This window comes from Pseudopodoces humilis, chromosome 4 (genome assembly GCF_049639895.1).
Source record: "Pseudopodoces humilis isolate 2021_Gansu_Grassland_sample_001 chromosome 4, ASM4963989v1, whole genome shotgun sequence".
In the NCBI taxonomy this organism is placed as follows: domain Eukaryota; kingdom Metazoa; phylum Chordata; class Aves; order Passeriformes; family Paridae; genus Pseudopodoces; species Pseudopodoces humilis.
Window position 1 is genome coordinate 48,410,333 of NC_142203.1, and position 14,766 is coordinate 48,425,098.

Below are 14,766 nucleotides of genomic sequence, written 5' to 3' on the forward strand. Positions count from 1 at the left end.
TTTCCAGACAGCTTTTGGGAGCAAGAAACTTTTATACACACTAAAATCAAAGTTTCCTAACATTCTTAATTTTTTATTAAAGACTGACTGGCATTATAGTAATATGTAAAGATCTTTTATTCACTTAAATTTCTACTTCAGTAGACCTGAGATTCATCTTGGCTTAGGTTATCCTTCTGTCCTGTTTGACCATTAATTTCTGCTTCTCTTTTCTTTGTATAATTTTTTTTTTTCCATGAAATGAGCTTTTTTTCATCTTTTTTCTTATTCCTGTCTTTCCAGAGCCCAATTCATTTTGTATTTGGATGTTTGAGGCCAGTTATTTTGTATTCTATTTGGTGACCTGCTGTACCTGTTGTACCCCTAGCTTCACTAACCTAACCTCATGAATTTTTGTCAGTAGTTTCAGTTTTGTTGTGAGAAGTTCATTTCTGGTTGTCTTTTTATATTCAGAAGGAAAAATCAGAGAAAAGTTAGGTTTTGTGACAATGTAGATTCTATTCTACCTTTTGTATTCTTTCTAAGCAGATAGTAGCTTTGATGATGGAGTGCAATATTGATCTCTTGATATTTTCTACATTTTGAATAGGCCATTGATATTCAGAAATTTGAATTCCTTGACAGCAAACCAAGGTTCTCAATTCTTTTCACAAACAGTCAGCCATTTTCAAGTATATTTTAAAGAGGTTGCTGAAGCTTAATGTGGAAAATACAATTTCCTTAAATCTCTCATTTCTGAACATGCATATTCGGTCTAAATATATGTATACATATTTAATATTATCTAGATGAATATTTTAAGTTACAATTAACATGTTTTCTTAATTAAACTATTCAATTCTATTATTTAAATGGACACAATATTAATCATATACCACTGAATTTGAATTATGATGCATGATGATACATTTTGCAGATAATTTATTATCATTTATAGAAGTACATATCTCTTAGTGTACTCCTTTGAGTACATACCTCTTAGTGTGAAAATGAGCAGTCCTTAGTACACTTGTGAAATGTGAGCTCATTTCCTTGGAAAAAAGAGTGTTAATTAAACCAACAATTTGCAATACTAAGATGCAGAGGACTGCGGTTTTCAAAGACTAAGTTTTTCAAATAGCTACCAATTTCCACTGATACTTCATATTTAGATTTGAATGTGGTTTGTTTGTTCATTTTTATCTTTGCCCTGACAGAAGTGTCACCTGTGTAGCAAGTAGACAGGACTTGAACTGGAGCATTTCATTCAATGCATGAAAATCCCTACACAAATTTTATAAATACGGTGGTGGTAACAATTACAATACTCCTCCCTATGTTTTGTGACATAATCTAAGTAGCATAATCCGGGAAGTAAGTAAATTGAGACATGGAGGTTAAGTAATTTGCCTGAAGCTAAACAGCAAGCAATTAACAGAGATGGGATTAGAAATACAAAATTTTGGCTGTCAGCCCTCTCCTCTGTCCAGGAGCCAGCTGCAACTTCCAGTGCTTTTGGCTTGCAGTTCTATCTCTTCAGACTAAACTTCAGAGAATTTGTTTTTTCATACTACTTAAATATGAACTTAAAAGGAAAGCATGACTAGGACTGATACTATGTTTTAATTTTTTTTTTTTTCATTTTTATAGTAATTGTAAATTGTATCTGTAAATTATAATTTGTAAATTGTATCTGCTTTTGCAAGAAAATAATGAAATCTTTGTTGGCAGTTATAGTTTAGTAATTTCTACTTTTCTTTTAAAAATGGGCATGAATCACACTTTACAGTTATGGTAGGGATTTCAGAGTGAAAACCTCTATGACAGAGCAAATGTAACTTTTTTTCTTTACTTACTTTTAAGAAAAAGATCTTTATTTTGTCCTACAAAGTCCTATGTCCTTCTTTTAATAGCATGCTCTTGACTGAATATCAGTTATATGTAAAGATTTCTAGGTAACTCTTTTTAAAAGAAGAATAACTTTATGTGTAAGACAGAAGAATGGAAAATACAGTTATTGAGAGATAGATGAGATAGATACAAATTAGGCACAGCACCATGGGTCACAATTATCATAGATGTATCTCTAACCACTGAAAATTATATTAAAAATTACTGAAGTAACCTGGCTAACCATGCAAGATTCTTGTAAAGCAAGTGCAGTGGTACACCAATACACAGGATATCAATAATTGTATTGTCAGTGATTTTAGGTAACAGGTAGCAGAAAAGATGTCATTGTATGAAGTGTTACTTCATACCAGAATGAAAACAGAAATTAACTTCTAGTAATTAGAGGTTTACCTTTATGTGGTGTTATGTTTCTTTTGGTTAGGTTTCTGCTTTTTAATTAAATCTGTGATCTGGCAACACCTCTCTTGTGTATATCTTTGTGTGAGGTTTTAGTTCTCATGTTCTTACATGCTTTAATATGCTTCAGATTTATGCTGGCATAACTTTACTAGAGACAATCTAGAGCAATTTAGCTCCTGTAGAAGTTCATGGAGCAGATGAACCTTGAATGCCTTACGACTAGTATTTCTTGCATTTTTACAGTACATTTTCCTTAATGACAACAAAATGTGGTTGGTATTTACAAGACCTATACACAGCAGGACTCTGAAAATATACAGTATCAAAAATAGTGCCAGTGTAAATACATTCTAATCAGTGCTTTTATGTCTGCATAGCCATATCCCAGAGCAGGCTGCTTGTGCTGTGCTAACCATACTGATGTATTGTAAGTGACTTGTAGGCAAGGAACTGGGACAGTCCACTGGGGCCTTTAGTCACTGAATCTTTTTTAATATCTATAAACAGTTTTCTGACCTAGTTTATGAATGTCTGCTTATGCATCAGCAGTGCATCATCCTACAGGCCATGCTAACCTGTCTTACAGTAGAGCTAAAGGTAGGCTGCACTGCATCGCTCACAGAGCTTGCTAGTAAGAGTATATATTCTTTCTATGTGGCTGGACATCTAATTTAGGTTTCATAAAATTTATTCTTGTAGGTAAATGGTAAATGTTGGTTTATAATTAATAGAGGGAGGTGTTGACCAAGTTTTGGGATGAAGCAGGCCTAACTTCGTGAGAAGAAAAGAGATTTATGAGTCTCTACTAACTAGGTTTTTTAATTATTATTTTTTTATAGCAGCCTTAATGATAGTGTCTTACCAGTTTAGCTCAATAAATTATGCTTATGTCAAGTCATGTTATCTCCTAATGCTGGTCTGCAAGTAGAAAGTCATCTTGAACCCCTTAATGTCCCATATTGCATATGTTCATATGGGCTGTGAGATTTGATGAGACAGAAGCATACTTCTGCTTGAATAGGAATAATGAGAATTTGCTTATGTGGCTGCCTTGTCAAGCATTAACACTGAATCATATTAGTATGTAGAGTCAGTATTATTACTAGATAGTTGATTTTGCTTTCACAGTCAGTAATCAGCAGTTCGCCCTGTGTATAAATTGCAAGGTACGCATTTTATTGTTTTTAGATAAATAAAGTATGAGTGGAAGTTACACTTCGTTGTTACAGACCTCCAATTTTATGCTTCCTCATTTTGGTACCTGTATTTTGAGAATTTTAGTAAGAATGAAACACTTCTGAAGGTCATCTCTCTAGTCATAACCCAGATATTCCAAGTCCCTAATTGAAACTTGTAGTGTCTCGTTTATTCCTAGCTGTCTCTTAGAGCAAAAGTCTTCTGGAAAGCGATCAGCTTGCCTGGCATTTTAAAATTCACTGCTTTTACTTTGCACATTGAAAAGGAGTGTCAGCTCTCAGTTACCAAATAATTCATATGGAGTCTGCAGACATTAAAATTTGAAAAAGAAGCAGTAGAGAGCTTTGAAGCAGAATTTCCTTTAGTTAAATTAGTGAATATGACAAGGTTATGTAATATTCCTGGGGGATAAAGTGGTGCACGTCACTAACCTTTTAGATTCAAGAGGCTTCATGCTTTTTATTTGCTGCTGAAAGAAGGCTTAGTACTGGATTTACTAGCAAGGTCCTCTCTCTTACTCAGGTAAATTAAGTCCCACCTGGCTTTTATGTATACTTTTGTGATAAATACTATGTATATACACAAGCTTATACCTATTTTGTTTTGTATTGTGCATTTCAGTATGTGCTGGTTTATGACTTAAAGACATATCTGCAGCTGGGTTAATATCATGAACAGTGGGTTAATAGTGCTGGAATTCCGATAGGTATGGGGAAAAAGAAGGGAGAATTCTTGCCCTCCTATGCGTTTAGTGAATACTGAGTATTACTTAAGTCACATGCCTGCATCTTTCAGTGCTCAGGTTAGTCAAACACTAGAACCAAACATCCTGATCCTCTTTTCTTGAACTATAGTGTAAGCCAGAATTTTTGTGTCAAAACAACTGAAGACACCGTGAAGTAAGGGGAGATTTAGAAGCAAACATATACCACTTTTATTTTCTGTGGTGGTATTCAAACAAAGGCTAAATTTTGTATTTAAGCTAATGCATATGTAGCGCTGATAGCTAAGGCTGGGCACCCAACTTGTGGAATGAAGGCAAGAGGGCATGGGTGTGGGAGTAGGCCTGGCTTTGGGAGATTTCTCCTTTAGTCTGACCGTCTATGAGACTGACTGTGATAACTTGCAAGCCCTGGCTTCCTGTCAGGTGTAGCTGTATAGGGCAATAGTATACTGCACTACACAGTATTGCTACTATAGGGCATTAGTTAATGGCTGCTGTAAGTTTCACACTAAATGTCCCAATAATTTGTCATGAAACTAGCTTAAATTGTTAATAGGGTGCCTGCAACAGTTTTAATAGAAAAAGAACAGCAAGAAATACTTTTTCAGCTTCTTTCTACTTCAAATATAAATATATTGTTCTATACTATTAGTAAAAGGGTATTTTTGCAGGTTTTTCATAGGTTCTTCATATTTGTGAAAGCCTTTTTCTTTCCCTCTGTTAATGAAAGCTAAAAATGAACATATGTGTGCGTGCATGATATTAGTTGGCAAATACATGTCTGCTGCTGTCTGTGTTAGTTTGTATACCTCCCATGTCCCTAGGGCTCAGATAATGTCTGTCTCTAAAAAAGCATACATAATCCACAATGAAATGAGCTGGTAACAAGGTTTGCAGAGCTTAGAGGTACACATGAAATACCTACTATTTCAACATCAGACCTTTTGGAAAACGTAACCTACCTGTTCCACTTCTGAGGTCTTACTTGTAAGACATTGTATTTCAGGGAAGAATGAACCTAATGGTGAACCTACTACACAGACACTGCATTGCAGGGAATTTGAAAATATAAAGGATAGGATTGACTTGTCATATTTTCCTTGAGACAATCAGCAAGGGATTTTTTTTTTATTTTTATTTTTTTGCGTTGATTTAGTAAGCAGGGTGGGTATGGTTGAAGGTTGGGAACTGGAGATTGCTGCTAACTTGGAAACATAGCACCAAAGAACCAACCAGAAACCTCTCTCAAAAACCAGTCTTTTGTTCTGAGTGCTTTCGCTTTTAGAATAATACATGTAGCAGAAAGAAGGTGAGGAGATGAGTGTTTCAGTTATATTATCAAGATTTAATAACTATTGTATGGACTGAGTTTTTAAGAGGATGCTGTAATGCCTGTAAATCCTTTACCCAGATTTTTGGGAAACACGCATTTGTACCTAGGAATATTTTCTGTGAACAAAATGGATCAAAATTTTCAGATGGACTTCATTGGCATGGCTGAAATGCATTTAGTAGTTGAAAGATGAAAAACTGATTATTTTCATTAACAGGATAATAAAACTATTCAGCTGTTCAGAGTATGATATCTGAATATTGTGCTGTTACTGTTCTTCTTGCTGAAGGATGTTAAGGCAGGTGCAGTTTTCAGAGGTTCACTGAAAAAATTGTAACAGCTTGTGACTGGAAGACTAGAGCTTTTAGGAACATACTACTTGTTAACCTAGGAAATTCTTTATGCAGATTTCATGAATGCAAATTATTTATTGTCCTTCTAAAAATAAAAACTAATTAGCTTTCCTGACATAGCCAGTGTGCAGGTCCTCTGTAAGTGCAGGTTAGAATTAAGATGAAACAATTACTTGTAAAAATAATCAGTCTAACTGATGTCACAAATTATTACTAATGAGTAAATAAGCAGCTAATGCTGTATATAAGGGTGTTTTGAAATTTCTAGTAAGTAATTTTCTATTAAGTACTATGTGTATATATATATATATATATAAAAATAGTTTTTGATGTATTAACTACTGGAGGAATTGTGAAAATAATAACTGATCATGTAATTTGCAATGCATCAATACAGTATCAGACTGTGACTACATGCAATTATTTGCCTATTTGTTCATTTTTACCTGGATGGGAGTCTTCACCACCTTCACCATCATTAAATATGAAGGAGTCTATGGCCTTTTTATTTGTTCTTTTTATTCAGAACATATAGCATTTTCTCATAAGTCTGTGGAATACAGTGAATGTTGCAAAATGGGAAATGGGGTAAATAAAGGGGTTTGGTTTGGTTTGGTTTGGTTTGGGGGGTTTATTTTGCTTGATGTTTTTTTTTGTTTTGTTCTGGTTTGGTTTAGGGTTTCTTTTGTGGTTGTTGTTTAATTCTCTTTCTTTGGATTTTTACTCTGTCAGAAATAATCTGAGTGTGTAATTTGACATGGGAAGAATCACTAAAAAATTTTTTACTCAGAGTGAGTCCAGTTGCATAACCCCTTGAAACTTTATGTTGCTAGGCCAGTAAGACTATGCTAAGTAAAAATTATTCTTGTGATTTTATGTGTGCCAGACCACATTGTTTACTCTGCTCTCAACCTACATTTCTGAGTCTGAGCTGAAAACATTTCATGGGAACAGCTGTGATTGTCATCTTCTAACTTTTATTGGGACAAAACAAGTCTTCATACTGGAAAATTTTACTGTAATTTTTAAGGCGTCTCCTCAAATATGTGTGAATTGATAAGCAAATGAGGTATTTCAAAGAAGTGTTTTTGCATTTTTAATTTTTTCTGCTGTCTTTTTTCACCCTTGCTATACATGCTTACAAAGGATACAATATGATATGATTTTTGGCAATTTTTATTCTGAGCTAATACACTTTTTCATATTTCAGGCATATGATGAAGTTTAGTCCTAAATTGAAATATTTTATACTATGAACTTTCCCACACCCCAAACAGAGAATCTAGAAACAAATGTATTATTATTAGGGTCTGCATCCTCTATATATCTTGTCCATTTTAAGAACATATGCTGCGCTAGCTGTATTTGGACTGCAGACATCCTCCTATTACCTCTCACTTTAAAGAAGGTGAAGTCTTATCCTCGTACTCACCTTTTCATTAGCGGAGTATTTCTGTAAAAATGTCTCTACCCAAGAATAGTTTGCAGTAGCTGTGGAAGGAAGGGGGCTGAAGTAGTAATTTCAAAAGTATTTTGTCAGACATTTTATTTGAGTGCAGATGAAAAGTATTACATACATTACATTACATTAAAGCACAGCACAGAGAACCGAACAACAACTTCAAAACAGATAATTTTATAACAGGATGAAATGTGAATAAATTAATTCCATTCACTATTTCAGAATTCTACTTAAACTTTAGAAAGACAATGTAGAGTCACATAAGGGAAGATAGAAATGTCTTATGCTTGTGCCAAGATATTCAAATGTTCCAATCAAAATGAGTTATTTTAGTGTGACATTAAAAATATATTTTATGGAGCCATAATGTGCAAATACCACTTCTATCTGGATAGTGGTAAACCATCTCTTTTTCAGATGATCCTGTACCCCTTGAGGGGACAGCTTGACTGTTTATTGAAGCAGCAGCCTAATTTCTATGGGGTTAAACTCTTTAAAACAAATAAATACAAGCTGAGTGTATTTAAGGTGCGCTAGCAATAAATTCAATTTTCCATTGTATATTAAGAGCATAATTAACAGTAGTTTAATACTTGTGACTTCAGCTTCTCAAGAGTCGCAACAAGAACTGTATACCTAGTAACAGATGGTGCGAGCCCTCCTGAATGACAAAGCTTGTGGTACTCTTCAGAAGTCCAATTTGCAGTATGTCCCAGTCTGATTTTTTTTCTTTATTAGCTATTCAAAATTCACTATTAGTATGAATACCTGAGTAGGTGCTGGTGTATATAAACAAGCAAAACTGGGGTGTTCTTGCACTTAAAAGATAATACTGCAGCAATTTTTATGATGCCCTCAAGAGAATTTAAGTGCAGAAATATAAGACGCTGATTTTAAGTGAATTTCACTTTTTTATTTTAATTACACTTCTGTTATTTTAACTGCATTTATTGATGTTACCAAGGAGAGTTGAAAAAGTGCTAAAAGACTGATACCATAGCTGGTAACATATTACATCTTACTTTTTTGGCAGTTTTTATTGCAGTGGAAGGTTCCCATATAGATTGTTGCTGTGCTTAATGAACTGTGCTGTGGAGAGTTTTTCTTGAACTCTGTGCTGCTGTTGTTAAGGGAGATCAAAAATAGTTGTGAGTTCTCAATCAAAATTGCCCTCATGTTAATAAGCACAACTGTTTGTGCAGTTTAATTGTGTTTGCCATCAGAGTGCCTAACAGCTTAGGTCACAGTCAATGTCAAGAAACTGACAACATTAATTGTGGAGATAATTTGTGTCAAACCTTAATTAGCAAGCTTTATAAAGATAAAGGCAACAAATACTACTTTTCATTTTTTGCTTCTGCTGGGTTATGATTTCACATACCCTTACACTGATGGTGGTTGCTTTATATGTAACAAGATGAACATGTTGATTGAGCAATAGAAAGAGGGATTGCACGATACTTACCTGTCTCCATGTCAGATAGTTTTATAAAATTTTTATGTTCTAATAATTATTTACCTTCTCTGATATCATATGATACCTGAAAAATAAATTTAATGGACTTAAATTTAATGGATTTAATTCCAGTATTACATATAGGAATAGAGTTGTGGCAATGCTTTTTTATAGGAATTACTTATTTGTGTAAAAAGAACCTCTAACCCCATACATACCTTATTTTATTTCAGCTAGGTTATGGTCTAAGTGAAACACAAAGATTACCCCAATTCTCTTCTATACTGGACTGTGAAGCTTTTTTACTGATGTAGATAATATTAGTCACATCATACAAGAAAGTGGATTTCATACACAACCTTTAAACCTCATTTTCCTTGCAAAATGTCCACAAGTTGAAAATTGCATCATTATGTACAACTGCCCTTGTTTTCTGTGTCGAATGCTATGTCTCTAATGGTTAACAAACAACAGCTTTACTAATTCTTGGCCCAGCAAAAATTTGCATAGGATGGCAAAAATACTGTTGTTCAGGTAGCTGGAGCCATGTTAAGTATTCAGCCCTATTTCTGCAGCTCTGTGATGTAGTAAATAATGCTCTGCAGAAGCTAGAATGCAATTTTTTTAAGGAGTCATGGCAGTCCTATTGCCAGATATTGGACAGTTCAACCTGAAGAAATTTCTGGAAAACTGGTTGTACCTCTTACAGCAGTTGAGTTTGGTGAAATAGTTTTAGTTTTATTTATTGCTACATGTGCTATTTTCTGCCTGTGACCTACTAACCTGTAGTTACAGTGTGCTGTTGGACTTCGTCATGAAGTGTTTCTCTTTCAGTGGCTTGAGTTCTAACAGTGAACTCACAAAATGTCAAAAAAAAAAATTAAAAGAGAATGGCAGTGTGTCATTTTTCACTTGGTGGCCCATGATCACAACTTGTGCCACGGAATGTCAGTTTATCAGATTCAGTCAGGTCTCTTCATGTATCACAGTGCTGAGTTAAAACACACATAGAAAGGCTTCAAAGAGAGCAGTTTTGTTGAAACCCAGGTGCTCATCATCAGAATGTATTTTTGTCTTTTTTGTGGCTGGGGAACCTGTGGCTTAGGAAATAATTTCTAGTTTTTCACTTAAAATGTTTTGGCATTAGTTGTGGCATTTGGCTATAGTTTTGGAAATTTTTGACATCAGAGAAGCTCTTTCATAATTTCCCCATGGCAATAGTGGTACATTGTTTTGCTGACATGTACTCTTGCATTTGGGTTTAGGTACATTTTCACCAGGAAAATTAGCAGAGTGGCACTTCTAGGACCTTTGAGCATTCTAGAATGTTAAAAACGAACACATTTTCGTGACATTTCTATTAAAGAAAAAGCATGCAGATTTTCAGGAGCATTATTTTTTTAAAAAATGCCCTTTTTTACATTAAGAGTAGGGTGAAAAGCTCCCCTAATTGCATTTTGAAAAATGGAACCCTGGCATTTTGAACTATTTCAGGATTTCTTCCAGTCTTGCATACATGCGTGACAGTAGTCTGCTGTCTTTCTTACATTCCAATAAACATGCTGACAGGCAATGGTGCCTATGGAAAGAACAGTTTTGCAGAATAAGGGGTTAGACATCAGAACCAAAGAACAGCAACGTAGAAATGAAAACTAGTACAGTACAGGTACATACCTGTCTGAACTAAGAGAGGAAAGTGAAGAAAAGGGAAGAGGTAGGAAACATAAAGGAGCTGACTGCTGATGTACAAAGATGGGAAAAAAACTGAATTGCAACAAATGGTATAAAGCAACTACTATGGAGGATGGCTTCATAGCAAAGACCTGGGTTTTTTACCACTTACTGTCCCTAAGTTCTCACATCATATCATTTAAATCATTATCTGAAGGTGTATTGTATCTTTAGAAATTCTTTTGCTAAGAAACATAATTAGGTAAAGATTTACAGGAATTTTCCAATGTTTTTGTTCTCTATTTAGGTGTAATCTTACAGATTAGGATATGTGTTCCTATAAACTTGAAAATTTTGTCTCACCACAAGTAAAATAATAATTTCAATTTGTTGTAAAATAAATAAAGGGAAGAAGAATAATGAATTAAAGTGCCTAATCATTCTTTCAAAATGGTTTCTCCATTTCTCTCCCTCTCTTATTGTTGCAGTAGTTGGATCTTTTTTTAGTTCTCCTTTCTGACATAGTAGAATTTAGGAATGAACAGGAGCTATGCGCAAAACTGTACTCAAGCTAAATCTCTCTTCTGTTACAGTCCTTTTTGCCTGGCCTCTTAATACATAGTAATTTACCTCTACCATGCAAAATTACAAATGCTTTCTCCTAAATGTCACTGATTTTAATATATCAAAGGTGAGCGTCCTCTTTTCATGACACCCTGTGATCATAGCATCAAGTAGCAAATCATTATATTATTCCAGCTGATTGATGAGCTCATTTTGCAACAGAATTCAAAATGGATTTTTTTATTTATAATGGTGATAAAATATAATGTGTGATCTTGCTATTCCAATGCCATCAGATTTTGGTTTTAATATAAATTTCACTAGTAAAATCTATAAGTACTTTCCTGACCTTTTAGGGTTTCTTTTATAATGCTTTTTCTTATAAGTGAATGATATCACTGGAGAAACAAAGCATTTCCTTCTTTTTAAATTTTGAATTCTTCATGTGACCTTTTTAAAATTTATGTTTACTGCTTGGATTAATTTGGTTAATTTTTTGTTTGTTTCAGCACCACCAAAGTTTACAAGAACACCCGTTGACCAGACAGGGGTTTCAGGAGGAGTCGCCTCATTCATCTGTCAAGCCACAGGAGATCCGAGACCTAAAATTGTCTGGAACAAAAAAGGAAAGAAAGTCAGCAATCAGAGATTTGAGGTATTAGGTCCATTGTTCTGTTCCTCTGAAAAACATTTTATTCCAACCTTGTTTTTAATCCCACTATGTGTGCTCTATTAGTAGTGATTTAGCAAAATAGAATTGACCATCAGGGATAATTTGGTCTGAATAGTCTCGAGAAGTTTTTAATTTTGAAAACTGGTAATGCATAGAACCATTAAAGAGAAAACTGCTACTTTCTAAGCTAGCATGGTTGAGGAGCTCTCTAGTGCCTCTGTTCAGTTTGCTGTCTCATGAAGTAGCTGGGGCCATTAGTTGAGCAGTGACTGCTGTCTCCAATGAGCAAACCACCTCCTTTTGTGACAAGGTGCTTTGAGCAGGCCTAGTCTTCGGTTGCTTCTGCTGCCACAATTCCTTAACCCTGTTGAGGAAAGAGATGAAAGGGGTGTTGTAGTTCCTGCTGCTGCTTGCTTTTGATTCTTTTCTTAACAATAAATTAAGAAAAGGCTTGGAGAAAGATAGTTCTCTCCACAGCCTTCAGTTAAAGAAAACAGTGAAAATTATGTGCTCAAAGGATTCTGGTTATTTGGGGGAAATAAGAAAACAGGTATTATTCCCTCCTGTAACGGCAAGAATAATTAATGTCAAGTACAGACTGACCTCTAACATGAAGAAAAACTTCAGAAAATGGGGGAAGGCTTTTAGAAGAGATATCAAAACTGGCACTAAGAGTGTATAATTGTCTCTTAAATGTTTTTAGTGTTGGATAAGAGACTTCTGTTTGCTTAAAAGCAACTGTTCAAAGATTAATGATTTGTGTATAAAACAGTTGGGACATGCATTTTATGAGCAAATGATCCAACATATAGTAATTAACAACCGAGTAAATATCAAAGTCCTCTGTATTAATCAGCATTTGTAAAGATTGCTTGACCCGGACTTCATGTTAGATTTTTTCTGAAGAACTGCATTTCATCTATAAACCAAATTTATTTTTTTGATTTTAGGTTCAATAAATATCTAAAGACATTGGAATTTGCTCATTAAGTATTCTAATTTCTGGCTTGTGTATTTACTTCAACATGAAAAACAATATCATTCATTTAAATGTTACCTCCAAGTGCCAAAAACCTTTTGCACTTTGCAGAGTATATGCAGAGCTGTAATTGGCTAGTGGGATTAACATAGAAGTTTTATCATAAATTCTACATAATTTGTCTTCTTCTGTTCACAGAACTTTCACTCAAAATGAGTTCTAAACAGTATATCTAAAAGTGCATGTGTATGTTTACTTTGTGTTATGCTGCGATATGTCATGGCTTATTTCCTAATATATTGCTTTCTAGGTACCTGTGTACCTGTTTTTAGGGAGAATAAGCAAAAATACAGTAGTTTTATTTCCATAAAAATTATTTGAAAGTAACTATAAAAACACCTTAAAATGTTTTAAAAATGTCTTTAGTGACTGTTGAACAAACAGCCGAGTATTGCCGAGTAAGATGGAATGTATTTCAGAGAAATAGATGACACTTGCCAAGTGTTTTAGAATTTTTATCATGTCCACTGAGCTGAGCAGTTACAAAGAGTGCATACAAAATCATTATTTTAAGCAGCTTTTCTTCCTGTTCAAAACAAGGCCATTAATTCATGCCATAGACTCTCTAAATAAGAAAAGAAAAACAGTAGAAATGAGATTCAAAAAAGACATATGAAGCATTCAGGAAACAAGAAATGTCTGAGATTTGCAGCTGAACCAATACTTACTTTTAGAATATTTAGTTTGATTTCTTTTTATCTTCTTTCACATTAATATTTTGTATATTTCTCTGAGTTACTTAAAGATGAAAGACCTCAAAATGTTTTACCTGGACATCATCATGTAGTAAATACAGCTGGAAAGGACTCTAGTGGTCCATCTTGTCCACATGCTTTCCCAGGGGTGCTGGGCATTACTTTTTTATAATTTAATAAACTTGGACAGTCTCCTACAGGATTTCATTAAATTTGTCATGATTATTTGTCCCCCACATGAAACCAGAACTCTTTTTCTGGAACTTGGTGTATGTAGCAACTGGGGAACAAATAGTTTTTCCTCTCTCTTGGCTGTTTATGTTTGAAGACTATTGTCATTGAAATTTCTTGCTCACCAGCTAATTCTCCCAATTTACTGAGAATAGCACTGTAAGCTAGGCATTGCTTGTGAAATTATGATATACAGTAAGGCCTTGAGGGTCTTCTCTATTAATCTTTCAGCTTTTATTTATATTGTAGATATAGACTCTGAATGGGGATTCTTTTTTTCTTCTCTTCCTTTAAATTAATTTAGATAATAGGAATTACAAAAATCTACTTTAATTTGCTGAGAAGTCCTTCTCAGAGAAACTTAAAAAGGAACAGAAGAGGGAAAAATAAAAGTTAAAAATTACATCATTCTATCCTGTGTGCAAAACTGATTCTATTAAAATATCTATCTCGCAAAAGAAATAAAATCTCATTCAAGAGATGGGGAAGAGTTAGGAATTAACTAGCTGTGATATGCAGGAAAGGGGAGAACTCATCACATGAAAAATAAATCCATTTTATGATACATATTTTTGAGACACCAGACTTGAAACTTAATCTCTGCAGTATTTTCCCAATCCAATCTGCTGCAGTTGTTTTCAGTGTCTGCCCAGATACATTTATTCAGCATTCAGGTTTAAACAATAGCAATTACTTCTTTTTAAGTATGTCTGAGACATACTTAAAATTTTGGATCCTGTGCTCCCATTTTTTTATCTATAAATTGTTAGTGTGACTGCTTAAAGACTGGAATTTTTCTCTCCCTCATAAATGTCAATTTATCAAGAATTCTCATTATTCCTTTAATTGTACTAACTAACAGCAAGTAGATATTTTGTCTTGTCTAGATTTGTTTAAGGCAATGGATTTACTGAAAGAAGAAGAAAAAATAATACATCCTGTGGGCTATCAAAAAAATTCAGTATCAAAAATCCCCAGGGTTTTATCTTACTTTCACCTCCTCAGCACTAAGCAGGAACTGAGAAATGCATACAATGAAAATGAGATGCAGGGCACGTTTACCATCATTTCTGACC

General features: G+C 34.2%; 1 protein-coding gene across 1 annotated transcript in view; it reads left to right on the plus strand.

Moving 5' to 3' along the window:
• The window catches only part of PTPRD (protein tyrosine phosphatase receptor type D), a 369,133-nt gene that overhangs the window by 130,157 nt on the left and 224,210 nt on the right, over positions 1-14,766 (plus strand). Inside the window, exon 3 of the mRNA XM_088054032.1 lies at positions 11,562-11,707. Within this exon, the coding sequence (XP_087910158.1) occupies positions 11,562-11,707 (146 nt within the window). The remainder of the gene's footprint in view (positions 1-11,561; positions 11,708-14,766) is intronic.